The 27173-nt window shown below is 35.0% G+C and overlaps 15 protein-coding genes across 15 annotated transcripts; 9 read left to right on the plus strand and 6 right to left on the minus strand.

The window, feature by feature from the left end:
• Positions 1 to 62: 62 nt before the first annotated feature.
• ISU1 (iron-binding protein ISU1) lies at positions 63 to 563 on the plus strand (the record flags this gene model as incomplete). The annotated part of the gene is made up of 1 exon (XM_071054347.1): positions 63 to 563. The coding sequence occupies one exon, from the start codon at positions 63 to 65 to the stop codon at positions 561 to 563; it is 501 nt and encodes a 166-aa protein (XP_070909040.1).
• An 871-nt stretch (positions 564 to 1434) lies between these two features.
• On the minus strand, positions 1435 to 2730 carry RDS2 (gluconeogenesis transcription factor RDS2; the record flags this gene model as incomplete). The annotated part of the gene is made up of 1 exon (XM_071054348.1): positions 1435 to 2730. One exon carries the CDS (start codon positions 2728 to 2730, stop codon positions 1435 to 1437), a length of 1296 nt encoding a protein of 431 aa, XP_070909041.1.
• A 437-nt stretch (positions 2731 to 3167) lies between these two features.
• COX11 (Cox11p) lies at positions 3168 to 4022 on the plus strand (the record flags this gene model as incomplete). Its single annotated transcript, XM_071054349.1, has 1 exon — positions 3168 to 4022. One exon carries the CDS (start codon positions 3168 to 3170, stop codon positions 4020 to 4022), a length of 855 nt encoding a protein of 284 aa, XP_070909042.1.
• An 811-nt stretch (positions 4023 to 4833) lies between these two features.
• On the plus strand, positions 4834 to 5727 carry RPL5 (60S ribosomal protein uL18; the record flags this gene model as incomplete). The annotated part of the gene is made up of 1 exon (XM_071054350.1): positions 4834 to 5727. One exon carries the CDS (start codon positions 4834 to 4836, stop codon positions 5725 to 5727), a length of 894 nt encoding a protein of 297 aa, XP_070909043.1.
• A 466-nt stretch (positions 5728 to 6193) lies between these two features.
• On the plus strand, positions 6194 to 6991 carry SPO19 (Spo19p; the record flags this gene model as incomplete). The annotated part of the gene is made up of 1 exon (XM_071054351.1): positions 6194 to 6991. One exon carries the CDS (start codon positions 6194 to 6196, stop codon positions 6989 to 6991), a length of 798 nt encoding a protein of 265 aa, XP_070909044.1.
• A 1301-nt stretch (positions 6992 to 8292) lies between these two features.
• Positions 8293 to 8577, plus strand: TAF14 (TATA-binding protein-associated factor TAF14; the record flags this gene model as incomplete). Its single annotated transcript, XM_071054352.1, has 1 exon — positions 8293 to 8577. One exon carries the CDS (start codon positions 8293 to 8295, stop codon positions 8575 to 8577), a length of 285 nt encoding a protein of 94 aa, XP_070909045.1.
• A 299-nt stretch (positions 8578 to 8876) lies between these two features.
• Positions 8877 to 10436, minus strand: TBF1 (Tbf1p; the record flags this gene model as incomplete). The annotated part of the gene is made up of 1 exon (XM_071054353.1): positions 8877 to 10436. The coding sequence occupies one exon, from the start codon at positions 10434 to 10436 to the stop codon at positions 8877 to 8879; it is 1560 nt and encodes a 519-aa protein (XP_070909046.1).
• Positions 10437 to 11392: 956 nt separating this feature from the next.
• On the minus strand, positions 11393 to 12124 carry HHO1 (histone H1; the record flags this gene model as incomplete). The annotated part of the gene is made up of 1 exon (XM_071054354.1): positions 11393 to 12124. The coding sequence occupies one exon, from the start codon at positions 12122 to 12124 to the stop codon at positions 11393 to 11395; it is 732 nt and encodes a 243-aa protein (XP_070909047.1).
• A 1166-nt stretch (positions 12125 to 13290) lies between these two features.
• Positions 13291 to 15879, plus strand: NAN1 (Nan1p; the record flags this gene model as incomplete). Its single annotated transcript, XM_071054355.1, has 1 exon — positions 13291 to 15879. The coding sequence occupies one exon, from the start codon at positions 13291 to 13293 to the stop codon at positions 15877 to 15879; it is 2589 nt and encodes an 862-aa protein (XP_070909048.1).
• An 838-nt stretch (positions 15880 to 16717) lies between these two features.
• Positions 16718 to 19804, plus strand: KAP120 (karyopherin KAP120; the record flags this gene model as incomplete). Its single annotated transcript, XM_071054356.1, has 1 exon — positions 16718 to 19804. One exon carries the CDS (start codon positions 16718 to 16720, stop codon positions 19802 to 19804), a length of 3087 nt encoding a protein of 1028 aa, XP_070909049.1.
• A 473-nt stretch (positions 19805 to 20277) lies between these two features.
• Positions 20278 to 20961, plus strand: RNJ42_04193 (uncharacterized protein; the record flags this gene model as incomplete). The annotated part of the gene is made up of 1 exon (XM_071054357.1): positions 20278 to 20961. The coding sequence occupies one exon, from the start codon at positions 20278 to 20280 to the stop codon at positions 20959 to 20961; it is 684 nt and encodes a 227-aa protein (XP_070909050.1).
• A 76-nt stretch (positions 20962 to 21037) lies between these two features.
• Positions 21038 to 22366, minus strand: RNY1 (ribonuclease T2; the record flags this gene model as incomplete). Its single annotated transcript, XM_071054358.1, has 1 exon — positions 21038 to 22366. One exon carries the CDS (start codon positions 22364 to 22366, stop codon positions 21038 to 21040), a length of 1329 nt encoding a protein of 442 aa, XP_070909051.1.
• A 307-nt stretch (positions 22367 to 22673) lies between these two features.
• TFB2 (TFIIH/NER complex subunit TFB2) lies at positions 22674 to 24191 on the minus strand (the record flags this gene model as incomplete). Its single annotated transcript, XM_071054359.1, has 1 exon — positions 22674 to 24191. One exon carries the CDS (start codon positions 24189 to 24191, stop codon positions 22674 to 22676), a length of 1518 nt encoding a protein of 505 aa, XP_070909052.1.
• Positions 24192 to 24579: 388 nt separating this feature from the next.
• On the minus strand, positions 24580 to 25191 carry MEI5 (Mei5p; the record flags this gene model as incomplete). Its single annotated transcript, XM_071054360.1, has 1 exon — positions 24580 to 25191. One exon carries the CDS (start codon positions 25189 to 25191, stop codon positions 24580 to 24582), a length of 612 nt encoding a protein of 203 aa, XP_070909053.1.
• Positions 25192 to 25576: 385 nt separating this feature from the next.
• On the plus strand, positions 25577 to 27142 carry VPS30 (beclin 1; the record flags this gene model as incomplete). The annotated part of the gene is made up of 1 exon (XM_071054361.1): positions 25577 to 27142. One exon carries the CDS (start codon positions 25577 to 25579, stop codon positions 27140 to 27142), a length of 1566 nt encoding a protein of 521 aa, XP_070909054.1.
• Between the last annotated feature and the right edge of the window lie 31 nt (positions 27143 to 27173).

Below are 27173 nucleotides of genomic sequence, written 5' to 3' on the forward strand. Positions count from 1 at the left end.
CTTCAAAAAAAAAAAAAAATACATAAAAACAATCAAATAAATAAATAGAGAAAGAGACAAGGATGTTACCAAGATTAACTAGACCACTACAAAGTGCTATGCTACTACAAAGGGCTGTTAGACCTCAAATGCTAAGGCCTATGCTAGGTATATCGTTACAGAATAGACTATATCATCAGAAGGTTATTGATCATTATACGAATCCTAGGAATGTGGGGACTATGGATAAGACGTTGTCTAATGTTGGTACAGGGCTAGTGGGAGCACCAGCATGTGGTGATGTCATGAGATTACAGATCAAAGTGAATGATAAGACTGGCGTGATAGAGGATGTTAAGTTTAAGACGTTTGGATGTGGTTCTGCCATTGCATCTTCCTCTTACATGACTGAACTGGTACACGGTATGACTCTAGAAGATGCGGCAAAGATTAAAAACACTACTATTGCAAAGGAACTCAGCTTACCTCCTGTTAAACTGCACTGCTCAATGTTAGCTGAAGATGCCATCAAAGCTGCCATAAAGGATTATAAATCAAAGAGATCTAGTACTACTCTTCATTAAAAAAAAACATACCATAAAACTGGAATAAAAATAAAAATATAAAAAAAAAGAAAAAGAAGGGCTAGGTACCTTTTACGTTGCATTCAAAGAGTTTTTTTTTTGTTACATTCATTCAATTCGTTTTCCTAAATTACAAAGAGAAAAGAAAATAATAACAAAAAATGGAGATGGACTACTAGTCATTTATATCTCATTTCCATCTTCATCAAATTTCTATTTCTCCCTGTTGTTTTTTTAATACATCACTAAACTTTTTATAAAGAAGAAGAAGAAAAAAAAAATAAACTTATTAAATATTCAATAAACCCAAAGCAAAATAGCTATATGAGTCTTATAGTAATAAATATATCAAATCAATATGATATCATTTTGTCTAAGTATTTCAACATTATTCATATACCCTAACTTCACGTGTTGCATATCACACAATACGTACTATATATGAAAAAAATGAAAAAAAAAAATTTTTTTTTTCTCTTTCTCCCGGTGCCAATAACTGGCGTATATAAAGAGAGCAACTATAACTGCTATGACCCTTCTTATAGGTTTCAATTAATTTTAATTCCTAACTTATTTCAAATTTAAGATCTATATAAACAAAAATAATCGTGCGGATTATATCATCCAGGACTATAAAACCGTGTTGCTTCCTAATTACGTTCTTTCTAACCGTATTGTCATACCAGAAGCGTCAAGTCCATCGGAGAGATCATATTTTGAGTTCATCTTAGTGCCCTTTTTGCATTGCATTTATTTCGATTTTATTGAAATAGTTTTGGTATGCTTTGCAAGGGCTGGTAGAACTCACATTTTTTTTTAAAACCAATTTTTAGATATGTATTTCATTATATGCTATTACAATTATTTATGGCTATGTCTTGTGCTCATTTGTAGTGGAGAGTGGTATAAAATTACCGACTATGCAAATTGGGATATTGTATCTATCCCTTCTTATGGTGAAACTAAAACAACAGGGTCTCATCTTAGAGCCATCTTTGGTTCGTAGGGAACAACTTGTTAAGACGGCCTTTTGACCTTTATCGAAAGCTATCGATCCGTACTTCTCCCAGAAGTTTACTGCGCTTTCCTCAGTCATAAGTTCATATATTGCGAATTTACCATCTCGCAGATCATCGACTGTACAATCAACTAACGAGGCAAACTCTTTATTGGCTCTGTAGATCTCACCCGTACGTCTCCAGAGGCATGCTGGCATACTCATAGATGTAAAAACACGATCATAGGATAATAGCATACGTTCGAAACTTTCCTCTACCAATACTAAATCCACATCCTTCAAAGATTTTGCTATAGTTCTAAATGCTGGCCGTATACTCATAAGCGGCTTTAAGATACGTTGTTTGCTAGATTGACTCATGTACTTATCCATATACTCTTGCAAGCGGGCGTAGCCCTTTGCGTAATCGTAAGGTTTCAGGAGACCTGCCTCCAACTTAGCATTAATAACTAGCTTTAATCTATCTTCTGGAGTCATTTCAGTAGAAGGATCTGCTGCTGTCAAGAAAAATTGCTCCTTGGAGGTTGGTTTTTCATTTTCATGGGTCGGTTTAGATTTTGGTTCAACATTCGTAGTATCTTTTCCAATGCCATCATTCTGGTTATTATTATTCTCGTTATTATTCTCTGTTCCATCAAAGTTAGGAGTAGCATTAGCATTAGGATGAAATTGAGGCGGTACATCAGTGGTGTTTCCTAAGTGTGTTCTATATTCATTTAGTCCACTGTTCAGATTTGTCTCTGAATCCATAGGAAGAGGATTTTCTAGCATCATTAGAAATTCATTCAACGAACTAAATTCCGAACCCACATTTTCAGAGACGAAGTTAGGTTGTGGCGGCAGTAGTAAGTTGTTATTGCTGCCACCATTATTACTATTAGTTTCGTTGTTATTAGTGCTATAACTCCCAGAAGAAAACCCATCAGCGTTATAAGGGGTACTAACACTACCAGAAAACTCCCTTTCACTATCTTGAGCAGGAACTTGCCCCTGTAATTGGTTATTCTCTTCTGCAGTACAAAGATGACCAATCTCACGCTTAATGCAACGTGAACATGGTCTTTGACGGTCACAATTCACATGCGATCTACGACAAAATATGCAGGATTTGTAGTTCTTCTTTTGTTTTTTAGATGAAGGGCCTTCCATAATTAATAGATCAATCTATATGTAATGTGTTTTGTATTTCAATAACCTCTTATAAATATTTGTTCTCTCCTTTCTAGGTAAAAGTGTTCTTACCACTTCTGTTATAGCTATTAAACACAAATTCTCTCGAGGATTATGCTATCGAAGTGAAATATTATTTCTCAGAAATCGTTGGTGCTCTTTCTGCAACCTCTTTCCAATTTGAATTGAAACCCTTTTTGTATGATTATTAATAAAGTCCCACTAATATATATATTTTTTAAATCCAAAAGTAGCGCACTGCAGGGAATTAATTAAAATAAAAAAAAGAAGGGGACTAATCATAAACGCATATAATGATGTATTTTGATAAATTGGTTATCTAAGCTAACGTTCATAAACATATTATAATATATAGAGAATTGCCTCTCATAAATAATCATTAATTTTGATAGGAAATGTGGAGGACTGTTGGGTTACGGTCAATAGGACGAGTTGGAATTATACCGAAGGCTCTTCCAATACATCGATCAGCTATGAGCCTGAGAATAGCAAGTATATTGAGATATAATAGTACTACCCCTGATAAAAATCCTCAGCAACTAGATTTTTCTAAGATGACAAGAGAAGAGATTAAACAATTACGTGATATGAAAATGGCGGAGCAGAGGAAGTTTAAAGACAGAACGATGGCGTTTTATTTCGCAAGTGTTGCTATAGTGGCGCTAGGGCTGGCGTATGCCGCTGTTCCATTATATAGGGCTATTTGTGCACGTACTGGTTGGGGTGGTGTTCCTATTACGGACAGAAGAAAGTTTACTGACGACAAATTGATTCCTGTCGATACTGGAAAACGTTTAAGGATATCTTTCACTAGTGAAGTCTCTCAAATCTTGCCATGGAAATTTACACCACAACAAAGAGAGGTCTATGTATTACCAGGTGAGACAGCGCTTGTATTTTACAAGGCTAAGAACAACAGTGATAAGGATATCATTGGTATGGCTACTTATAGTATCTCTCCAGGTGAGGCGTCCCCATACTTCAACAAGATTCAATGTTTCTGTTTCGAGGAGCAAAAACTTGCTGCTGGTGAAGAGATCGATATGCCTGTTTTTTTCTTCATCGACCCTGATTTCGCGACCGATCCTGCTATGAGAAATATTGATGATATTATTTTACATTACACATTCTTTAAAGCACATTATGGCGACGGCTCAGCCGTCTCTGACCACGAACCAGTTGATGACAGAAATCTTGCCAATGCAGAAATACTTTCACCAGAGGTAGTTGATGCATCTAAAGAGACATGAGAAACTGGAACCATGTTCCATGTTATGAATTTTACTACCACAACTTCCCTACTCTTCTTAATACAACTATTCAATGACCCATGTTAATTTTTCTACTGTAAATAGGTTTTTTTATATTTTCTTTATATATTTATTTATTTATAACTCTTCAATAAAGTACCAGAATATAGAAAACAGTAAACATGAACTTTAATTAATAAATTAATAATTTGCTGTTCTTGTGTAATAGATCCATAGATCAACTATTCATCTTAAACTCTTAATAATAAATAATATATAAATATTAATCTTAAATCATTTCCTACTCAGTTATAATCTCCGTACACGTTCACGTGCCACAAGCAAAAGCTAAATTAGTGACTGTTTATCCAATGTAATACATCCTTACACCCTGACCTCACTGGTAGACAAAGTTTGCTACGGCAATTTTTCAGAGAGTTACTTAACTAGGTATAACTTGATCTTTAAAAAAAACTGAAATAAAAATTAGTTCTGTCATTTTTTTGTCGTTTGCCCTGAAAGCAGGGTAATGCATGGTCACGCCATTAATATACGTATAAAGGTATCTAACAAAAAATTTCGGCGATGCCCTTGAAAAAAAATTTTTTTTTTCAGTTTGTCTTTGTTAATGCAGATGCCCAATTGATTTATTGATGGATTAATGAAAATTTTTTTTTATATATACTGTGTTATTTAGTAATTGTCGTTATCTTATATTTAACTCTTTGTATTGTTTTTTTATATATTTTAATTTCTTTTATTTTTTTTTGTTAAAGATTGAAAGAAACCACAGATAATTATCCTATCAACAATGGCTTTTCTACAAAACGAAAAAAACTCTGCCTACCACTCTCGTTTCCAAACTCCTTTCAGAAGAAGAAGAGAGGGTAAGACCGACTACTACCAAAGAAAGAGATTAGTCGCTCAACACAAGGCTAAGTACAACTCTCCAAAGTATAGATTGGTCGTTAGATTCACTAACAAGGACATTATCTGTCAAATCGTTTCTTCTACCATCACTGGTGACATCGTTTTGACTGCTGCCTACTCTCACGAATTGCCAAAGTACGGTATCACCCATGGTTTGACTAACTGGGCTGCTGCTTACGCTACCGGTTTGTTGGTTGCTAGAAGAGCTTTGCAAAAGTTGGGTCTAGACGAGACTTACCCAGGTGTCGAAGAAGTTGAAGGTGAATACGAATTGACCGAAGCTGTCGAAGATGGTCCACGTCCATTCAAGGTCTTCTTGGACATTGGTTTGCAAAGAACCACCACTGGTGCCAGAGTTTTCGGTGCTTTGAAGGGTGCTTCTGACGGTGGTTTGTACATTCCTCACTCCGAGAACAGATTCCCAGGTTGGGACTTCGAAGCTGAAGAATTGGACGCTGACTTGTTGAGATCTTACATCTTCGCTGGTCACGTTTCCCAATACATGGAAGAATTGGCTGACGATGATGAAGAGAGATTCTCTGAATTGTTCAAGGGTTACTTGGCTGACGACATCGATGCCGACTCTTTGGAAGACATCTACGCTTCTGCTCACGAAGCTATCAGAGCTGACCCAACCTTCAAGCCAACTGAAAAGAAGTTCACCAAGGAACAATACGCTGCTGAATCCAAGAAGTACAAGGCCAAGAAGTTGACCAAGGAAGAAAGAGATGCTCGTGTTGCTGCCAAGATTGCTGCTTTGGCTGGTCAACAATAAATTATTTCTTAAGTTTAAGCAAAAAAATATCTTTATATAATCACTTAGCTATTAGAACTTTAATTTATTGAAAATCCCTTTTTTTAAATATATCTGCTTTGATAGAAGGTTTTGAATTTGAAATACCGTGCTGTTATGTGTAGATAAGTTCACTATGCTAATGATCTTATCGTTTAAAACTATACATGTTTTATAGTATGTGGACATATATAATATTTTTTAGATGTTATATATAATATAGACACAAAGAGGTAATATATTGTCACAAAGAATATATTTTAATTTCCAGCTATGTTACTTTTGTGTACTTAACTAAAAAATGAAATATAAAAAGGTGTTCTGAAAATGACAGCTTCCTTATCAACGGCTTTTATATATCAATTGGTATATAATCAGTGACCTGTATTTATAGCGATCAATCAAATATAACCAAGATTACTATTTGAAATTATCAAAAGAAAACACAATGAAATCTATCCTTTTATCTGGAAGTTTATTAGCGTCTTACGCCTTTGGTGAACAGTTTAAGGTTTATCTAAGTACCGAAGACATCGGCGGTGATTCAGTTAGGACAGGAACTGAAAACAACCCATTGGTCATTCATATCGACAAACAATCTGCTTCACCATCATTACTCGACACTTTGTCTCATTCTTCCAATATTATTTTTGCAGACTTACCAAACATTCCTGAATTCGTCAAAACTTCAGCAAACAGATTAGAACACCAGATGATTAGTTCTACTACCTGGAGGAATAAAGATAGCTATGATGAAGACGATAAATATGAAGACCATGAGGCTGAAAATGGTACTGATCATGATGATAAGGGCAAAGAGGAGTCCAAGAGCAAAGATAGCGGTAAGGATAAACACAAAACAAAAACGTCGTATACTGTTACATCAACCTCTACTGTTACTACTACTTTACCTATTGTTAGCAAATCCACTACTCTTGAAACAAAGACCAAATTTAGTTCATCTGTAACATCTACTCCTACCGATTTGCCCTTGGAAGAAGATAAAGAGGAGCAAACTAAGGAGAAAGAATCAGACGAGTCTTTAGACGAAGAATTTGACGACGAGGATATCAAAAGAGAAAAGGGTCACAAGGGGAAGCCTGTTTATCAGATACCCGAAGATAATGAGCCCTCTATCCCCGAAGAAAATGAACAAAATTACGAAAACAAGGGCGGAAAAACTTATCACCCTGAGTGGATCTTCTGTACTGCCATTCTGAGTATTTCAATTCTTGCTATTCTTTAAATACTAATGTTAAATGGATTAGATAGCAAATATCCATTTCTATAACATTTTTGCTAAACATATATAAACTAAAATTCACACAAAATAAAAAAAAAAAAAATGATGAAGATGAGAACCATTTAATATAGGCTAATATTTTATAAAATTAATAATAATAATATTAATAATATTATTAATATTATCACATATTAGTAATATTGTACGAGTTTCTACACTAAAATAATCATATACGAAATAATAATATATTGAAATGAAAAAAAAAAAATGAAGCGTCGACAAAGAAACGAAAATATTGAACTTTTCGAAGGATTAGGCCCATATTGACTGTCATGATGTCTACGGAAGAAGAAATTAGACGTGGGTAAGACACGAGAAAAGTTAACTACCCTAAAAAAGCTATACTATCTTTTTTTTTTTATAGATTGTACTTTTCTGCATTGTTTTAGTTATCTATTACTTCTATCTATTTTACTTTATTAACTGTTGAACAAAAGTGACAATTTCGTGTTAACCAGATTTGACTACTAATTACATTTGACTATTATCTATATTCTTTAGGATAGAATAATGGTGGCGGTATGTTAATTGATGAGTATAATGCTCAATGAATTTTTTGCTTATTTTTTCTAGCAACAATTACTAACATTTCATTCGAATATTCCCATATAAATTTAAATTCGTTTCCATTTATTCATTATTGATTCCATATAACCGTGTTGTGTTAAGATAAGGTTGGCAGATATATCCCTTGGTCCTCTCGGAAGACAAGACCCTTAATTTGTTTTTTGGATATGGAAAAAAGGAAACAATATGAAATGAATCTGATATTTTATGGCTGTGGGAAATCGTCGTAAAAATTTCTAAAGTCAACAAAGAGAACTATAAGGATAAAAACTGAACAACACATTCTACCTGATGTGCCTCCTGTGGAGAATTTCCCTGTCCGTCAATGGAGTATCGAAATTGCTCTGCTAGATGAAGAAGGTAAGGAAATTCCAGCCACTATTTTTGATAAAGTAGTTTATCATCTGCATCCAACTTTTGCAAACCCAAACAGAACTTTTACTGAATCTCCATTTAAAATCGTAGAACAAGGTTGGGGTGGTTTCCCACTAGATATAAGTTTGTACTTCCTGGAAAAGGGTGGTGAGAGAAAGGTATCACACGATCTAAACTTTTTGCAGGATTCCTACGAAGTCGACCATGTAATCCAAGTTCCTTTGAATAAACCTACACTTACTGCTGAACTGGCTAAGAGCGGTTCCACTGAAGATACTTCCGCAGCTACTAATAAAAGAAAGATGACTGGCTCCAATGCTGCGGCTGAATCAAAAACTAAGAAAGCTAAAACATCTACACCATCTACGGTTAAAGGTAACGTTGATCTAGAAAAACTTGCATTTGGCCTAACGAAACTTAATGAAGACGACTTAGTCGGTGTAGTGCAGATGGTCACAGACAATAAGACACCAGAAATGAATGTCACGAATAACGTTGAGGAAGGTGAGTTTATTATCGACTTATACAGCCTGCCTGAAGGTCTATTGAAGAGTTTATGGGATTATGTAAAGAAAAACACTGAGTAATTAAGTATAGCAATAAAATAAAAATAAATAATAAGGATAAATTTTTTTTAATGACATATTTACCTATTATAGATAATGTTTACTTTGTGATACGGCCAGGTACACATAATTTCATGGTTACAACAACATATATACATTGAAATAATAATGTATTTTAAATGTTTGATATTATTAATTTAAAAGCATGAGCAAAAAAAGTTACGCAAATATATGGATATTCAATCAATACAAGATCGATTTCCCCCCTTCTCCTTATAATATAATAAGCAAAATAATAGTTTCAGTTGATATTTTCAGCATCAGCTTAGCAGTTCTGAGGCATTTTTCATTATTTTTTTCTTTTGTTTCGATCCCTTTTCAACTGTGCCTGTAACCCTCATCAAGTAAGGTGGTAACGGTTTATTATTTTTCAGATAATGTAGTTTCCAATTTCTAGCCTTATCTTTTAGTTGCACTTGTGTTCTATTTTTTAAATGTTCATTTATTTTCCCGCCTGGGCCATACAGATCCAAAATTTTGGCCCATGCAGGACCTAATTCAATAAGACCATTAATTAATGCCTCTTCCTCCTCCTTAGACCACGTCCTCTTGGTTTTGGCAATTTTAACTGCCGATGACTTTGGGATAATATGCGGCAAAACAGCACTAGTTGATCCCATTAATTGGGTATCTACATTTTCATCAGAATGTAAGAGGCTAGCTGGCTCAGGATCACTAGAGCTTTGAGCGGTATCTTGGAACACTCTTTGTATTTCTTCATTTTGAATAACTGCGTTTTCTTCCTCTGTGAGTGCTTGCAGTTCTGGAGATATGGAATGTTTTTCAGCTTCCGTCAATCTATTCGATTCTGGCTCTGCTATATCCAAGGTTCTCTGTATGTTAGACGTCTGATGGTAACCTGTAGCATATAGGATTTGCGGGTCAAAGTCTGCGGTATCGAATTCAAATAGTACAGACTTAGCGCGACCTTTCTTACCCCAAACTATGAGGTTAATATTTCTACCACAGTATTCTAATAGTTCTTTCACGAAGTAAACCCAATCGTAATTTGCCTGCAGCTTATTGTAATCATCGATACTCATCAGATTTTCTTTACGACGTTCACAACGTCCTATGAACTCCTTCTCGGATGGAGACAAGACTTTCTTTTCACCGTTTGTAGCCAACTTACGCTTCATCAAAACTTGAGCAATATCATCAGGGAATATTTTATCCAGCAAGTCTTTTTTCTCCTTCTCTGGGATTTGGTTATCAAACCCCAAATGTTCCTTAATGGAGGCGATGTAAGCATGTGTCTTCAAGTCCAGGTATATAATCGCTTGAGGTTTCAAGAACTTTGATGTCTGATCAGAGTTATGTTGGTCTGTGAAGATAGTGTTCGGGCAGAAAACGTCGAGGTAAACATTTTGTAAGAAATCGAAACCGTATGGTAGAGAGTTTATGACCGTGAGAATAAACGTCACCAGGTTAGCTTTTCTCACCGCGGATATGATATAAGCCTCATGACCATTCAACAAAGATGGTGGTGGCACGTTAAGCAGCCATAGACCAGGAGCAACATTACCAACATTTAGCAAAGGTGTTCTTGACTCGTATATGTCTCTGATGTTCTTAAAAATCCTCACCAGGGTATGAAATATCTCTGATTCACCGGTAGCAACATAATTGTCTCTGTTAGATATCACCGCAATGACATTAGGAGTATTAGAGTTAGAAATCAAGAACCGTAGCAACTGTGTAGAGACATTATCGAGCAAAGAGAGCGATGAGAGAGCCAGTCTAGTCTTGACTGGCAGATCATTGAGTATATCTGAGAAACGATTGAGCCCATCAATCTCAGAATAAGAACCAGTCATCATTTGTATGAAAATTCAATAAACGCAACTAAGCAATTGCACAATTCGATGGATATGTATACAGAGCAAAAAAAAGAAATATAAATTAAGGGTATATACTATTCGTGACAGATAGAGAAAAATAAGGGAAAGGCAGAATAGACCTAAAGACCTAAATATAACCTAAAATGGATCTCTTATTTTTGGGTCTTTCCTAAACAAAAAGAGGCCTTGGCGTGTAATGCATAACAAAGAAACCCTAAAGTCGGGCTTTTTGCCCAAAAAGCGAAAACAAAAAACGGGAAAAATTTTTTTCGAGTCGTATAGCGCGATCCACGTATAGACGTATATTAATTATTAGTCGAGTGGGTTGGGTTGGGGGATATATGGAAACAGGATATTAAAATATTAATAGATATAATTTTTAAATGAATACAGAATATATCTTTTTAAGTTGAGAGGATATAATACAGTTTTTTTCTTCTTCTTTTAGATAAGTACAATATTGAGTAAAAAAAGGCCATAATATAAGGGAAAGAAAAAAAAAATAGAATAGAATGGAATGGAATAAAGAAACACATATAAACATATAATAGAAGTTTGCTTTCTGTATTCCTATTCTTTTAGAGGATAAAGTAGATTAATAAAATTCTTTTTCTTAATAGTAAAATAAACAAAAAGAAAGAGAAAGATTGTAGTTATAATAATTAGTTGTAGTGAAAAAAAAAATAAAGGAATGAAGATAATAAAGGTAGAAATAAAAATAAAAATAGTAATGAGAATGGTAAAATAATATAATAGGACACAATAAAAAATGATAAAAAAAAAATAATTGAGAAAAGAGAAAATTTTATTTTTCTTTGGTAATATTACAATCAATCAACATTCGCAGGTATGATACTGATATAGTTTTCTTTATTATTTTTTAAGACTTTTTTAACTTTTTAATTTTTCAATTTTTTTTTCAATTTTTTTCTTTCTCAATGTGTCTTGACTGATTCTCTACCCTTTTTCAAGATCTTAACCATACCAGATGGTCCAGAAGGCTGGGACAATTCACCAGACTCAACACCTTTCTTGATAGCTGTGTTAACCAAGTAATCAAAATTCACTACTTTCTCAACATTGGTTGGATATTTGTCCTTGATGTATTTCTTTAAGGCAGTACGTGAGGCACCTTTACCGTTGTTCATCGAAATAACACCATTTAGAACCATCTCTCTGTAAGTGACACCCTTATCGTTCTTCTTAGCAGCTGGCTTGGCCTTAGTAGCCTTGGCAGCAGGACTAGGCGTCTTGGTCACCTTTTTTGGAGCAGCCTTCTTCTTAGAAGAAGCACTAGCAGTACTTGGTGCACTCTTAGAGTTCCCACTCTTGTTAGTGCTTGTAGTAGTCTTCTTAGTCACCTTCTTCTCCTCCTTTGGTTTCGTCGTCGTCGTCGTCGAGGTAGTCTTCTTAACAAGCTTCAAAACACCAGAAGGCCCCTTTGGGAATTGGAAATCCTTGGTCTCAACACCTTTCTTGATGGCATTGTTGAAGTAACTATCAAATAGGGAAGCACTAGAAACATCTGGATGGTTATCCTTAACATACTTCTTCAACGCAACACGACTAGCTCCTTTACCACTATTCAAAGCCTTCAACCCCTCAGTGATCAAATCCTTATAACTCAATTTGGGAGAACTCTCCTTAGTCTTCTTAACAGCAGGCATTTTTTTTCGTTTGATAAAGTGATTATAATAATGATTATTAATATTTATTATTTCGGTTTAATAATTATAATTTTAGTATAAAGTAATACGACAAAAAAACAATGTTTTAAGAATATTTATTTATTTTATTTATTTTGGTATTTATTTATTTATATACGTTCCCCTCTCTCTACCTCTTCGTGTTTGTTTGTTTGCTCTCTCTCTCTCTCTCAAATCGCTTTTTTCGCTACGCTTCGCTTTGTTTTGTGATTTTTGTGTATTGTTCTAATCCACAGCATCTTCTAAGAATCAGTTCATATCTAAGCTCTGCCTCCCTTCTCTAGTCTACTCTATTCCTCGTCTACTCTATTTCTACAACTAGTAGTATTGCTATTGCTATTGCTATTGCTATTGCTATTACTATTACTATTACCATTACCAGTGCTTCTTCTTCTTTCTTCTTCTGCCTCTTCCTTCACCTCTCCCCCCCACCCTTACCGTCTTTCATATCATTTCTACGACGTATGGACAAGCACACCCACTAACATTTTTCATCTTCCACACTACGCACTACGCACTATTGACTACGCACTATGCACAACAGACTACGCCAGTAATACGCGATTGCTAATTTTTTTTGTTTTTAGTTGATGGAGCGATGCCGGTAGTAGACGGAGGCCGTAGGGGACGGAGGGCGGAAAGAAGATCACTGTCTCCTTTTTTCTTTTTCTCTTTTTTCTTTTCTTTTTTCTTTGATTCGGCCCCTCCCCCCCCCCTTCTTCTTCCAGCACTAAACACAATGGATTACCCAAATAGAAACCCATCACCTAGAAACGTTAGGAGAAAGAACGGGTATATAATAACGCGAAAAATTAAAAAAAATAATAACTTTCTATCTATATTGTATCATCTTGTACTCATTTTGGCACGTGGTCTGTTCACGTGATTTTCAATCACGTGAACAATTCTTTTTTAAAGTTAAATCTTTTATTCGCTCTCCGGGTAATGTTTGAAAAAAAATTAAATAATGAAAAATTAAAAAAAATTTTAACCTTGAAGAATAAGCGATGAGATGAGTTTATATGAGTATGATAAAGATATAGCGTATTATTAAAAAAAGCTTCCTTATTTCAATCCAAGATAACAAAAATAAAATAAACAAAAAAAGATATAGATTAAAAATAATAATGGAGATTGATAAGTTCCATCTATCTCTTGTTTCTGGTGGTAAACCATCATTAGCTAGAAGTGCTGCGTGTAATAAGTCTACCATCTTGCTTTCTGATGATTTGACTCACTACATTGTTCCATTCAATAACCAGATCAAAGTGTACTCCACTGAGACGAGGCAATGTGTCAAGACTATCAAATATCCTAACCATGAAGTTCTAAATACTGTGTTCTGCAACGACGATGCAACTATAATTCACATCTCTATGGGTGATATTTTGGCTGGTGACAATAACGAGGACCACATCTCCGTGGTGACTAGTAATGGTCATGTACTAGTGTTGAACTTGAAGGGTAAATTAGTGGAAAGCCCAAAACATGTGACGTTGGAGATCGCTACCGGGGAGATTGTCACTAAGGTTCTATCTAACGCAGGTTCTGAGTATAAACTGCTGTGTCACTCTAGGCTGGATAATAATTTATACAATTACCGTCTCTATGACTGTGGGTTTTCTAACGATGCTGTTACATTGCAGGAGACTAAAGTTCTCAATAACGTGCAACTGATTAACTGGTCTAATAATGAACAGTTCTTAGCTTATCTTGCTGAAGAGTACCCAGAGAACTCAAACAAGTCCAAGAAATTTATCACTTCCGTTTCAGTCTTTGATGAGTCCCTAGAATCCAAGTTTGAACTGAACTCAGTTCTTCCCTCAGGTAACATCTCACAATCCAGTAATGCCCGTAATATCTCTACCTTGGCAATCGACAACGAAGGTGCCCAATTGGCTCTTGGGTTTGTATCTGGTGTTATAACCATTGTACAAATAGAAGACTTACAGATTAGGTTACTAAAATGGCACATCGACTCCGTGTTGAGTCTTTCGTTTACTGATGATAGCACTTACCTGTTGTCTGGTGGTTGGGAAAAAGTGTTAAGTTTCTGGCAATTGTCATCTAATCTACAACAGTTTTTACCAAGACTAAATGGTGTTATCGTTGATATCGAAACTGTAGGTAAAGGAAAGTACTACTCTCTTACTTTACAATTGACTGAAAACGTTAGCTCCGCAGATTACCAGATACTTCTGCTTAATGCTACAGACTTAACATCCAAACTATCCATCAGTGGCCCATTGCCAGTTTTTAGCTCTACAACTAAGAACGGAACACAACCAGTGTCAGCTATGAACACTAAGACCTCTGATTCAGTAGCGTCTTCAGCTGTATCCAAAAAAAAACAGAAGAAAAAACTCCTAAAAAATAAAAGACAGGATTTTACCGTATCTGCATGCGTTAATCCTGTATCAAAACAAATATTTTTCCCACATGTCTCTGCTGTACAGTCATATGATTTTTACAAAAATGAACCAGTGTCGTACCAATATATGACCTCTAGTACCACGGCAGCTATGGGTAAAGTGAGAAGTGAACTGAACATCCAAGAACCTAGTATAATAGAAGTCCAATTCACCAAGAGTGGTAAGTGGATGATAACACAAGAAGTCGAATTCCCTCCTGCAGATTTGCCATCTTCTAAGGATTTAAGTTATGTATTAAAATTCTGGGAAAAGTCTTCTGTCGAGGAACAGTGGAATCTAAAAACTAAGGTATTGAACCCACATGGTTTAAGTATACCTATAACTAAGATTCTTGTAGCCCCTCAAAGTGTCAATTCTGGTGAAGGTTGCCTCACCGCAGATAATAATGGTGGTTTGAAGTTCTGGGCCTTCGATGAACATGAAAAGAACTGGTGTTTGAAAAAGCTATCTTTACCTAACTTTAACCACTTCAGTAATTCTGTCTCTTTAGCATGGTCATCAGATGGCAGTTTAGTGTTCCATGGGTTTGACGATAAACTACAAATTCTAGATTTCGATACCCTAAGAAAATTCGACTCTCCACTTTGTGAGTTCAACCTAGATTTTGGTATCCAGGCTATTCTACTTTCAAATGATACTACTTTAATCGTAGCAACCAAGACTACTCTATACGCTATCGACGTTCTACAAGGAGAAATAACATACAGTTATGATCTTTATCCATTCATTGATGGTGTCTATAAAAACAGTCATATGTCAAGACTAATAACTTGCAATTATAAAACTGGTCAAATAGCTTTGGCTGTGAACCAACAGTGTGTTGACGAATCCAACAATAAAACTTTACAATACAGGTCCAATATAATAATCTTTAGCTCTGATCTTTCTGAAAAGGTTGGTAGCTACCAACACGACGAATATATTGCTTGGATTGAATGGAATCATGACAGTGACTTCTTCTTCCTTGATATCCAATCTAGACTAGGTGTGGTAGGAGTTACAGTAAGTACTGAAATGTCCGACGAAGTTAACAATGAAGGCGTTTTCGATAATTTGGCATCAGAGCATGGTAACTTCCATGATCAACTACGCAAACTAACCTCTGTAAAGGCAGGTGCATCACAAGGTGTTGATGAAGATCAACAAGATATTGACTTAGAGTTTATCAACGGTAACTTTGCAAACAAGGCTATCAATATGAACAGCTTCACCAGCATGATGGATAATATTCAAAATATTCAAATGGACACTCTATTCGATCGTGTAATGAAAGTCCTTAAATAATAAATAAGTAGACTTGCCGAATTAAGAACTGAATGTTCATTTTGTCATTACAAGAATACTACAACATCATATTTTCTTTTATTCTCTAAGCATCATTTCCACTTTTAAAAAAAAAAACTATGAATAGTACTGTCATCTTTATAAATACATCTATACTATTATACTATAATACTATTTGCATGAATCAAGAGTTGGTCGTAATCACATTACAGCCCTTATAGGTTTGGTTATCTTAATTGGCGAAAGCCAATTTACTACCCGGATTTATTAATATAATTGAAATTTTTATCCCCTTCAAAATTAGTGAAATTGGGTGATAAAATTTGGTCCATTCAAATATTATAAGGAAACTAATCAATTGATATAGTATATTGTATTAACTTTTCTGCTGTTTGGCGACTTTATGAAGTAATCCTCAAGTAACGGAAAATAACAGAAGAAAATTTAGTGTCGTTTTGGTGTTATATATTACTGTGAACCTAATAAAAGAGGAAGAACAGATAACTAGCTCATCGGTGTTTTAAGTTACTGCAAAACGAAAGGATTAACTATCTGTATCTTATAATACTTAAGGCATAAATAATTAATCATCTCTGAGCTGTTACTCTTTTTAAAACCACCCAATTAATAAAGGTGCCGTTTCTTAGGCTTAAAAAAGATCCTGAAACCACTCTATAATTGGCATTGCATGAAATAAGTAACTAGTTTTGACTCTATTGAAAAAGCTGCGAAAGAGGCTATATAAAAATCTTCATTATAATATTCTGAAAAATTAAAGACTAATTGTGGAAAATTGCAATACTTATACCTAACTTTGATTAGAAAAAACAAAACAAGCATGTCACAAATTCAGCTAACTGAACTAAACCTTGTAGAGGTTTTGCAGCAAGCTAGTAATATGCAAAGTATGGGCACTGGAAGTCAAAAATTAGCCGAAAGACAATTAAAGCAATGGGAGACCGAACCAGGATTCCACTATTTGTTACAATCAATTTACCTAGACCTGTCCAATTCGCTACACGTCAGATGGCTAGCTGTTATTCAGTTTAAAAATGGGGTTGAAAAGTACTGGAGGAGTACAAGAATTAATGCCATTGGAAAGGACGAGAAGAACTCAATTAGAAATAGACTATTTGAGGTTATTGATGAACAGAACAATCAATTGTGTATCCAAAACGCACAAGCCACAGCCAGGATTTCTAGAATTGACTTTCCTGTTGAATGGCCTAATCTTTTTGAGACAATAGAACAAATTCTAACCAAAAGTTATAAAAACGATATACAGGTATACAACATATTGATGCATGTTAATCAAATTGTCAAAATATTAGGAGGTGCGAGAATCGGGAGGTGTAGACCTGCAATGCAGAGTAAAATTCCCCTGATATTCTCATTAGTAGTTAGGACATATTTAGAGTCATTTGATGAATGGACTCACTCGGATATATCCAATTCCGATAACTTTTCGAAGTTGCAGATATCATATCTTGCTCTTAAAGTACTAAGACGTATGGTAGGAGATGGTTATGAATATCCACAGCGTGATGAAACTGTATGCGAGTTTATGAAGCTATCAATAACACATTTTGACGTCTTAATAGCAAACCACGATAACTTCAAGAAATTTGACCTATATGAAAAGTTTATCAAGTGCTTCGGAAAACTATATTTCAATCTGGTTACAAATTCACCAGCTAATTTTATTCTGTTACCATGTTCTACTCAGATTTTGATCTCATACACTAGCTTTTTACTAAACAAGGCACCCAATGTTTACGAGGAGAATCCTGATGTATCCGGTGATTTTTGGGAACAAGTAGCAATTAGAGGTATCATGATAATAAAAAGAGTAATTAATTTTGTCTCTAAAAAAGGCGCTGTTACATTGAAAGCAAGAAGTGACAAAGCAAATATTGAGGCATCTGTAACAAAAATCAACAATGAATATTTGAATGAGAACTTGATCAAAAAACTTGTAGATGTGTTAATGGATTGGTACTTGAAACTTAGAGTTGTTGAATTAGATAATTGGTTTATGGATGCGGAAGAATGGATAAATGAACAAATGGCCGCCAGTTATGAATACCAGATCAGACCGTGCGCTGAAAATTTTTTCCAGGATTTAATCAATACATTTTCCGAAATGCTAGTGCCATATTTGTTGAATAAAATTGAATCATCAACTAGTTCCCTGTCTGATTCATTGGAAGACTTCTTGAAAAAAGACGCAATTTATTCCGCTTTCCAACTCAGTGCACCAGCAGTTAGCGATACCGTTGATTTTGACAGACTACTTGTAGATGTCTTCCTACCGGAAGCAACTAACATGAACTATCCTAGCGAGAGACTAAAGATCTTAAGACGCCGCGTTGCTTTAATTATTAACGAGTGGTCGGTTGTCAAATGCTCAGAAGAAAGTAAAGGATTATGTTACAAATATTTCTCTGAAGTGCTAGCATCGGAAGAAGATAAAGTTGTCTTACTAACTGTTGTACAATCTTTGAAGACAATGATTGATGACTGGAATTTCAACAAAGATAATTTCCAGCCTTACCTAAATACAATTGCTTCTCTGTTGCTAAGGAAAATCCTTCCATCAGTATCTCTAACCGAAACCCGACTATACGTACTAAATACAATGAGTGACTTAATAATCCAAACAAAGCCACTAATAAGTCAAGATTTGTTGATAGAGGTTTTGCAAATTGTTCCTGATTTATGGGAAATTGCCACGAACAATGCAACTGAAGCCATTTTATGCAACGCTCTATTAAGACTGTTAAGACATTTAGCTAGTTCTTTAGGTCCTCTCTCTTACATGACATGGGATATTTCAATTCCAATTCTGATGGCATCATGCAATCCAAGTGCTCCGGAATACCAACTCTTAAATGAAGATGCTTTTGAACTATGGGGAGTTTTATTACAAAATTATATGCCAGACAAAGCCCAGTTAGATTCACGTTTTTTGGAACTATTGCCATACATATATATAGGGGTTGAGTCGCATACTGAAATATTACCTACCCTTCTCGAGCTTATTAAGAGTTATGCATTAGTCTTGGAACCACAGCAATTTTTCTCCAATGACTCTCTAACAGAAATCTTCAAACAGCTTTCATCATATTTACTAAAGTTGAGAGAGGACTCTTTTCAATTGATACTTGAGATTTGGGAGATTTTGACTCTAAGAAATGAAGCAAATTTTGAGAGCCTTCTTTTAGAAAATTTTTACCGTAATGGTATTTTAAAAGCATTATTAGATTGCATCACATTGGAAGAGTCACTATCGAGCTACCAATTGTTGCAGGTTCTACAGATTGTTGCAAGAATTTGTTTCGTAAACCCTAGCGCATATGTTGAATTCTTATCTACTTATCATAAAACTCTGCCAAATTCAGTACATAACCTTCAGTTACCTGCTGCTGAAAGGAAATTAGTCGTGAGTGATATGGCATTTGATGAAGTTGTTCGAAAGTTTATTTCTATTTGGATTATCTGCTTCAAAGACATATACGACCCTAAGCAGAAGAAGGTTCATATTTTAGGACTATCTAGTTTAATTAGGTCAGGGGTGTCTTCTGTGATTGAGGAATTTCCAGCAATAGCCTCCTTATGGATTGAAATGTTAGAAGAGATAAGAGAAACAAATGGCGGTGACTGTGAAAAATACCACTTGAACGATATTGTAACGGAGCAATCTTATGAATTTTTCCCATTAACAAGTGAACAAATGAGACACCACGAGTTAATTAGAGCTAATGACCCTGCACACAACATCAGTTTGAAAGATTTTATTTCTCAAACTATGCAATTTCTTGAGTCTCACTTAGGCCCAGACAAATACCAAGCATTTATTAATGGTGTTAATCCTACAATTTTTGAAAATTTACAATTATTTTTGTCGATGCAAGAAAACAAGTAACTATAACAAGGTGTCTATCGATTCTTTCAATCTTAATTCTTATCATATTACACCATCCGCATTTAATAGATAACATAAATTTTCTATGTTTTTTATTTTTTTCCTAGTAGCATTTTAGTTAAATTTGAGATATATAAGACTCATTTATTAATTAATTTAAAATAATCATATAGTCATGGGAGCAGCTCAACCCAGCCCAACATAATATAGTATTTAGGAATTTAAATTATACCTTTGTAATTCAAAGATTACCCGGAAGACACGATATTTATCTTGAAGATGTTTTGGCGGATATAATTTAGTTCATATTATCAACTATAGTCTTCATCGAGAGTTCAGATAGACAATTTGAGGCATTTAGTTATCATTCATCGATCACTAAAAGTGAAAATCAGGACAACTAGGTCATTATCAGCTAGGCAACAATTATCTTCACTTAATTCATTATTTACCAAAAAAATAATATGAATTTTATGTCTGGATCGGACCCACTTAAACACGGCTATAACGAAGATAAAACTAATGACGACACCTTAAATCACATCAGAAAAGAATACTTGGAGTCTAAAAAGCAGGTTTCTGATCTCCTCTCCCAGCCGAAGATTCAAAAGTTTGAGCAACAAAAGAGATTTTACAGCAATAGCTCTCCGATTAGAAAGCAAGACTCCGTACATCATCAGCCTACTAACGGTCATGATGAAATGCTTAAGCAGCAGTTACGCGGAGCATCAGCAGGAAAAGCTACAAGTGAATTGCCTCAGAGGTTTCAGGAAGATTATTTTATACAGGATGATATGAAGTTCCTGCGAAGAGTTATAAATGAGCAGCAAGAGTGTATACGAGACTTGAAAAGATCATTGGAGCAACAGAAATTCATAAATCATGATTTAGAACATAAAATAAGTAGTTTGGAAAGCCGGTTAAGTAAAATGGAATGGTCATACGAAATTTTTGGAGGACAAAGAAACGTTGTAGAGCCAAACTATGAACAAAGACCATCTAATTCAGATCCATCTACAATGGTATGGGAAAGCAATTCTATAAACCATTTTAACAAAAATAGAAGTAATAACGAAAGCGATAGAATATTCTCAAATTATGATGATAGCACTACTAGATTAATGCAGATTACAGATCCACGTTATAAAAAAAGATAAGCAGTATATGAAGTTTAGGCATGATTAACATAGTTTTCAAGCATCCTTTCTACACACTAGAATAAATACATGAAGTTTATCTTTTGTTGAATCTCAGTTTGAATTTGTACTTCAGTTCTTTGTTTTGTCCATTACTAACAGAAAAAATGGACTCTCTACGAGTACGACTGTTTTTTGGATACTTATCAGTCGCCCACTCAAATGAACCGGAATATCCTATAAGACCAGTTTCTTCATCGTATTCGAACTGGGTAGCCAATTGCTGTGAACGACCGCGACAGACTAACTCATTAGAATTTTCATCTTTGACGCTGCAAAATCCATTTCTAGATTTGAGATAGAAATTTCCAAATGCTGCTTTAATGAGTTCGAAGTTGGCTGGTGTTCCTTTTGTCATCCATTTTCCATTCTTAATTAGAAATCCTCCATAATCACTGACTCTTAAAGTCCCCCGTAATGCAGGTTTCTTACCTGGTGGATAATTTCTTCTAGGATTGTAGCCCTTAGGATAATATTTGATACCCTCGTCTTTACACCTAGAAAATGATTTAAGTGATGGAATCGGTTGGAACTGTTCATCTAATATAGAACCCTTCAAATGATGATAGTACCATATTTCAGTTAATGCATTCTTGGAGTCACAATTGATATGTGCCTCAACACCATCAAATTCCGAACTTAAAGCTTGTAAAATTTCAGCTTTTGAATATGATGTTGTGTTGCTTGGGGAAATACCATGCTTTTCTAACATTTTATAACTATCTAACTTTGCAAATAAATCATAAGAAACTCGGAAATAGTCATATACTGCCCTCTTCTTGTAATATTGGTCTGATAGGTTAGCTTCATTATTGTCAACACCAGCCCATCTCTTGTAGCAATTTGGTTGCAATGTGCTCAAACAAGTGCCGTGTTTATTATATTCATGGATCCAAAGAGATTCATGGTTCCCATTATTGCTTTTCCAGTAAGTATCCAATTTTTCTAACAAATCTTCCCCTGAAATAGGTAAGCTCGGATCATCCCCATTCAATTCTTTACTTTTCAGTAAATAGTAAACATCATCGATAAATAGGTTTCTTCTACAAAATTGTGGATATCCACCAGAACAGTCATCAGGCCATAGGCCATGAATAGTGAAAGAAGATATCGGTCCCAATTCTTCCTCGAGTTCTGTTTGATTCAAATTAGGTTTCGATGGGGCATAATTCCAGAACTGAGTTTGTAATAGTATACCACCAGGGTATTCAAAACAACAGAGGTCAGAGATGGAGGTATCATTCGTGCATGAGAATGGTAGGTCAATTGGACAATTAGGAGCGAAATCACTAGCAGCGAGATTTGAAGGATATTGACTGCCAAATAATAGACCTTGTAATAAAGGTGATATGTCTCTCAAAATCATATTTAGTTAGTTTCTTCTGTTAGGAGCTTTTTCTTTTTCTTATATTTTCTTTAATATGTTGATGTTGAATGCAAATTAATTTCTCTATATACAGAAATGTACTTCTAAAATGTATATAGATCTATATATTAATGATTAAGCCAAAGGGTATGCTTCATTGAGTCTTCCCCCCTTTCAAGTGACTCGTTGTGAATTGTGTTCACTTTTGATTTTGTTGCTTTTTTGTTCGTTTTTTTTGTGTGTGCGATTTTTGCATGTACGCGGACTTGCCGTAATAGGAAACCATAGTTGAGTGATACAATACAGTTCAATCCTCCTTCTTCTTGATCTTTCTCTTCGCATACTCTAGTACTTGTGAGTTATCTTCTCGAGAAACAAATAGTTTTCTTTTACGGTCATCTTTCCATAAAAGTGCACCAATATCTTGAGCGTATTTGCATAGCATGTTGAAATCTTGACTGTTATCGAAATCAGTATATAGAGAACCCTCATAAGTCATTACTCTATCTAATTCCAGTTGCCATAGTTTAATTTGGTCCACTACAGTAGGTGGAAGTACCTGTAACGGGTCTTTACAATTTGGATCCAGTTCTAACTTCTTCTCTAACTTTTCCTCCGCCAGTCTACGCATTTGAGGATGTGCATGTGATTCTAGATAAGCAATGATTTGTTCTGCTGTGATACCATTCACCAGAGCTCTTCTAATAGACTCTCTAGTGATTTGACCGGACACCATGTTTGCAAAACGTGTCTTTAAGTGAACGAACAAACTTAATATAGCAATTTGCAAAGGCGAATTACAGTAAGAATATAATTTGAAATTGGTTTCGATAATTAATGCACCATCTTGAATATTCTCGTTTTTTGTATCTAAATCATCTTCATTACTATCGGCAGTTACAGCCGCAGTATCATCTGCTTTGCTCAGTACACTATCCATCGCAGTAGATGCGGTTCTGATACTTTTGGTATCAGATGTCAACATCTGAGCCAGCTTTGTTGGATAGAAGATATTTGGATTACTGGTTTTCTGGAATACTAAACCATAGTCTCTCATGTCATTTAACATCTTCTTCTGTGTGTTACTTAGGTCCTCGGTACTATATGCCTTACCGACTTCCAAAGCACCTAACATGAAGATGAAGTTAAGTACATCAACTGGGTCCATATGTAATGTTTCAGCGAGCTTTAGATATTGTAATAATAGCGCCCATATTTGCGAATTTACTTCTTGTAATAAAAACTGGAAACCCTCGTTAGTGATCATAAACTCAGCTGAATTGGGTACTTCTTCCATTAATTTACTATGTTTCAATAGGTTTAGGACATTTTCGGATGGGATTTTTGCCAACGGAGTACCTACCATAAAATGTAGAATTGTCTCCCATTTTGTTGCTGCGTATTCATCTAAAATTGGCAATGTTACGACACTATCAGATTTATCCTCTTCAATAACTACACCAAACGAGTTATTGACTTCACCACCTGTCAATGCATTTCTAAAACTAATCCTAAAAGTAGGGTTCAGGTTAATTAATAGCTGACCGTTTTCTCTTGTCGGTATCAAAAGATGTAGCGATTTCATTGATTTAATAGCATCTTGGAATTGTGTCTTACCATTTGACCTAACCCATCGATCTAAATCGCGCAGGGATATGTCCTTGTCGTTGAATATACTGGTCATTATGAAGAACTTTGCCAATGGTGGCAGTAATCTATAAATTGCTAAACATGTTGCTGGTGATTTGTATAGTCTTGTCTGAACCTGACTTGGTATCTCCTCTAAATACTGGGTAATGGAATGCTTCAACCCGCTGTAACTCATATTGTTGTATAGTTTGGATTAAATTTAGTTTAAGATAAACCGCGCAAAAACCAAAACTAGTATTAGTCGAATTACCTCTCTAATATTAATTCCTCCTTCATTTAATATTTAAAAGTCCCTAATGATCGCTTGAATTTTTCACAGATAAATTTTCTATGTACGAAAATTTTGATAATCAAATATTGGGAAAATAACATTTTTTTTTTAAGGGAGTGTTAATTAAAAACCAATTACAAGATGTTTTGCAAAGCAAAGCATTTTTAGTTTAATTTCAGTTTAATTGAGTAGTTGTAGTTTATGTTGTTTTTCTTACCATTATAATTCTGGACTGCGAAAAATAACAAGGATAGAAGGCATGAACAATTGCATTTAGGAAAAAGATTGTACTTTATTCTGGAAAGACAAGATTATATTGGACCTTTAGAATCTGTGCCAATTCCTTCATGGTAAAACTGGTGGTTTTATCCTCAAACTCGGTATCAATTTGTAGCAGTTTCTTCTCTTTCATATTTTCCAATTCTTCCATTTTAGACTCCACTTGTTCTCGATACTCAATCTGATCCTCTTCATTTAAAGTGCTAAAATCATTTGACTCCAAGAAACTTTCCATCTCTTCTTCATATCTAAGGACTTCGACCTCTACATCCCTTTTCTTTTGCTCCATTTCTATCTCCCGATACCGTTCAAACCCACCCATTTTTTCAATTTTTTGCAATGTAGAATAATGAAGGTAAGACATGGTCTTTTGTGACACTGTTCTCCACTTCTGAACTAAGCTCTGCAACTTGGCAAGTTTATTCTCCTCTATTATTCGTATAGCCTGCTTCAATTCCCGAATCTCACCCTCTTGACTCCTAATCTCTCTCCTGACTTCTTGTAACAGGTACTTACTGCCTAATTTGCCCTGGTTGCATGCTAGCTTACCGACCTTCTTGGTTACAAATACAGTCCTAAGTTCCTCATCATCGACAAGGGTGGTATTGTCAAAATCCGAACCCATTCTAGTGTGAAATCAAATTGTACACACGATCACACTCACAGAGTAATTATATCTTATCGGATATATAGGTATATGTTTACTTTATTAGGTATTAGTAAATGACAGTGTCAATATAACTAGGATAATATTTATAACCGCTGAAGCTGGTTAGCCGCCTTTTGTAGAATTGCTAATCGGGTTCCGCGGTTTGATTTCCCGTCGATGACTTCAAGTTCCGTGGAACTGAGAAAAAAAAAAAATAAGATGAAATAGTAATAAATGTGCCCTATCACATACATATTCATATCTCAAGTTCAACAAGCACATACATGAATAACGAACACTGAATGATAGTGGTTGTTTCATATTGTCTTTGAATGTTTCTGTATTGATTAATAAGTAAGCAATGAGCGAGTTAGAACTAGACAGTCTCAAGGTGTACAAGTGTCAGAACTGTCATCTGCCTTTGCAATTGGATCCTACTCTGTTAGATCTGAGCCGGTCTCAGCGAGCGCTATTGGTTCCTTCTAAGAATGAGAAACGGACATATAAGCTTGGAGAGCATGAACAGGAGCTGTTGGGGAAAGTCAAGCAAGGAGCTGAGTTAAGGAAAGCCTTGAAAGATGATGCCAAGGATTCTGGGTATCTGTTCGTGAATACTATAGATAATGTTCCAGAGATATCAAAGAAAATGAATAAGAATGAGAAAGAAGTACAAGAAAAGGTGGAAGATGATATAAGTGATCAAGGTGAGTCTAGGAAAATTGATCTAGAGAAGTCCGAGTATGAATCAGAGACTGAGCGAGAAGATACCACTAAGACGTTATCAACGCAAATTGTAAGACTGAGTAAACTTTTTGAAATAATGTCGACTTCCGATGGGAATATAGACTATCCCATATGTCAAGATTGCTGTAATATACTGATTAAACGATTAAAATCTGATTATGAAAAGGCTATCAAAGAAAGAGATCTTTATTATCAATTCTTAAAGAGACTAGAAAAGCAGAATAGTGGTGGATTAAATAAAGAAACGCTAGATGAAAAGAAAAAAGAGTACCAAAATGAGGGCAAGCTACTTGATGAAGAAAGAGAACAACTACTAAAGGAGCTATTGATAAAAGAAGCTGAAGAAGAGGAACTGGACGAAGAACTCACCAAACTTGCTGAGAAGGTTAAGTTGTTAGAAGCTGATAAACAACAGCAGCTAAGGTTTAAAAATGCTGAAAACTGGAGCAGAATAAAGGTTAAAAATGATATACAATCTTTGCATTTTCAATACGAGACCGAGTTAAACCGATTAGATCAATTGAGAAAGACGAATATATATAACGAAAGCTTTAGAATATCTCATTTTGGTCCATTTGCAACTATCAATGATCTGAGGCTTGGTAGTTATGATGATTGTAAAGTGTCGCACTTTGAGATAAATGCTGCATTGGGACAAGTTGTACTCCTATTGGTTACAATTACTAGCAACTTAAATATAAAACTTATCGGATATAAGTTACAACCTCTAGGCTCAACTTCTAAAATATCACGATTTATCGAGATTAAAAATGAATGGGAGACGTATGATTTATTTTTGGAAACTGGTTTCAATCTCAGAAAACTCTTCAAAAAGGAAACAGGTTTTGATAGAGGGTTAGAAAGCATACTTCAAGTACTTGAGCAGGTTTCAAGAGGCCTTTCAGATATCGATAGTAGACGAGTTAGTGCAGATCAGACTTACGAAAGTGTAAATAATGGAGAAAATGTTACTAGAAGATCAGTGTCAGCCCGTAGTACGAATTCAAATCATGTTAATGAGTATGAATTGCCATATACAATAGACAATGATTTGATAAATGGTATTACCGTAAAGCTTTACGGTGCGGAGCCAAATCTAGAGTGGACTACCGCTATGAAGTTTTTATTAACCAATGCAAAGTGGCTACTAGCATATAGTTCCAGTAAACTATCTAAATTGTAATAAGTTTTATAGATTTTTAATTTTTATGATT

The sequence above is a fragment of the Nakaseomyces bracarensis genome (genome assembly GCF_045282275.1).
Source record: "Nakaseomyces bracarensis strain CBM3 chromosome Unknown Scaff13_0, whole genome shotgun sequence".
In the NCBI taxonomy this organism is placed as follows: Eukaryota; Fungi; Ascomycota; class Saccharomycetes; order Saccharomycetales; family Saccharomycetaceae; genus Nakaseomyces; species Nakaseomyces bracarensis.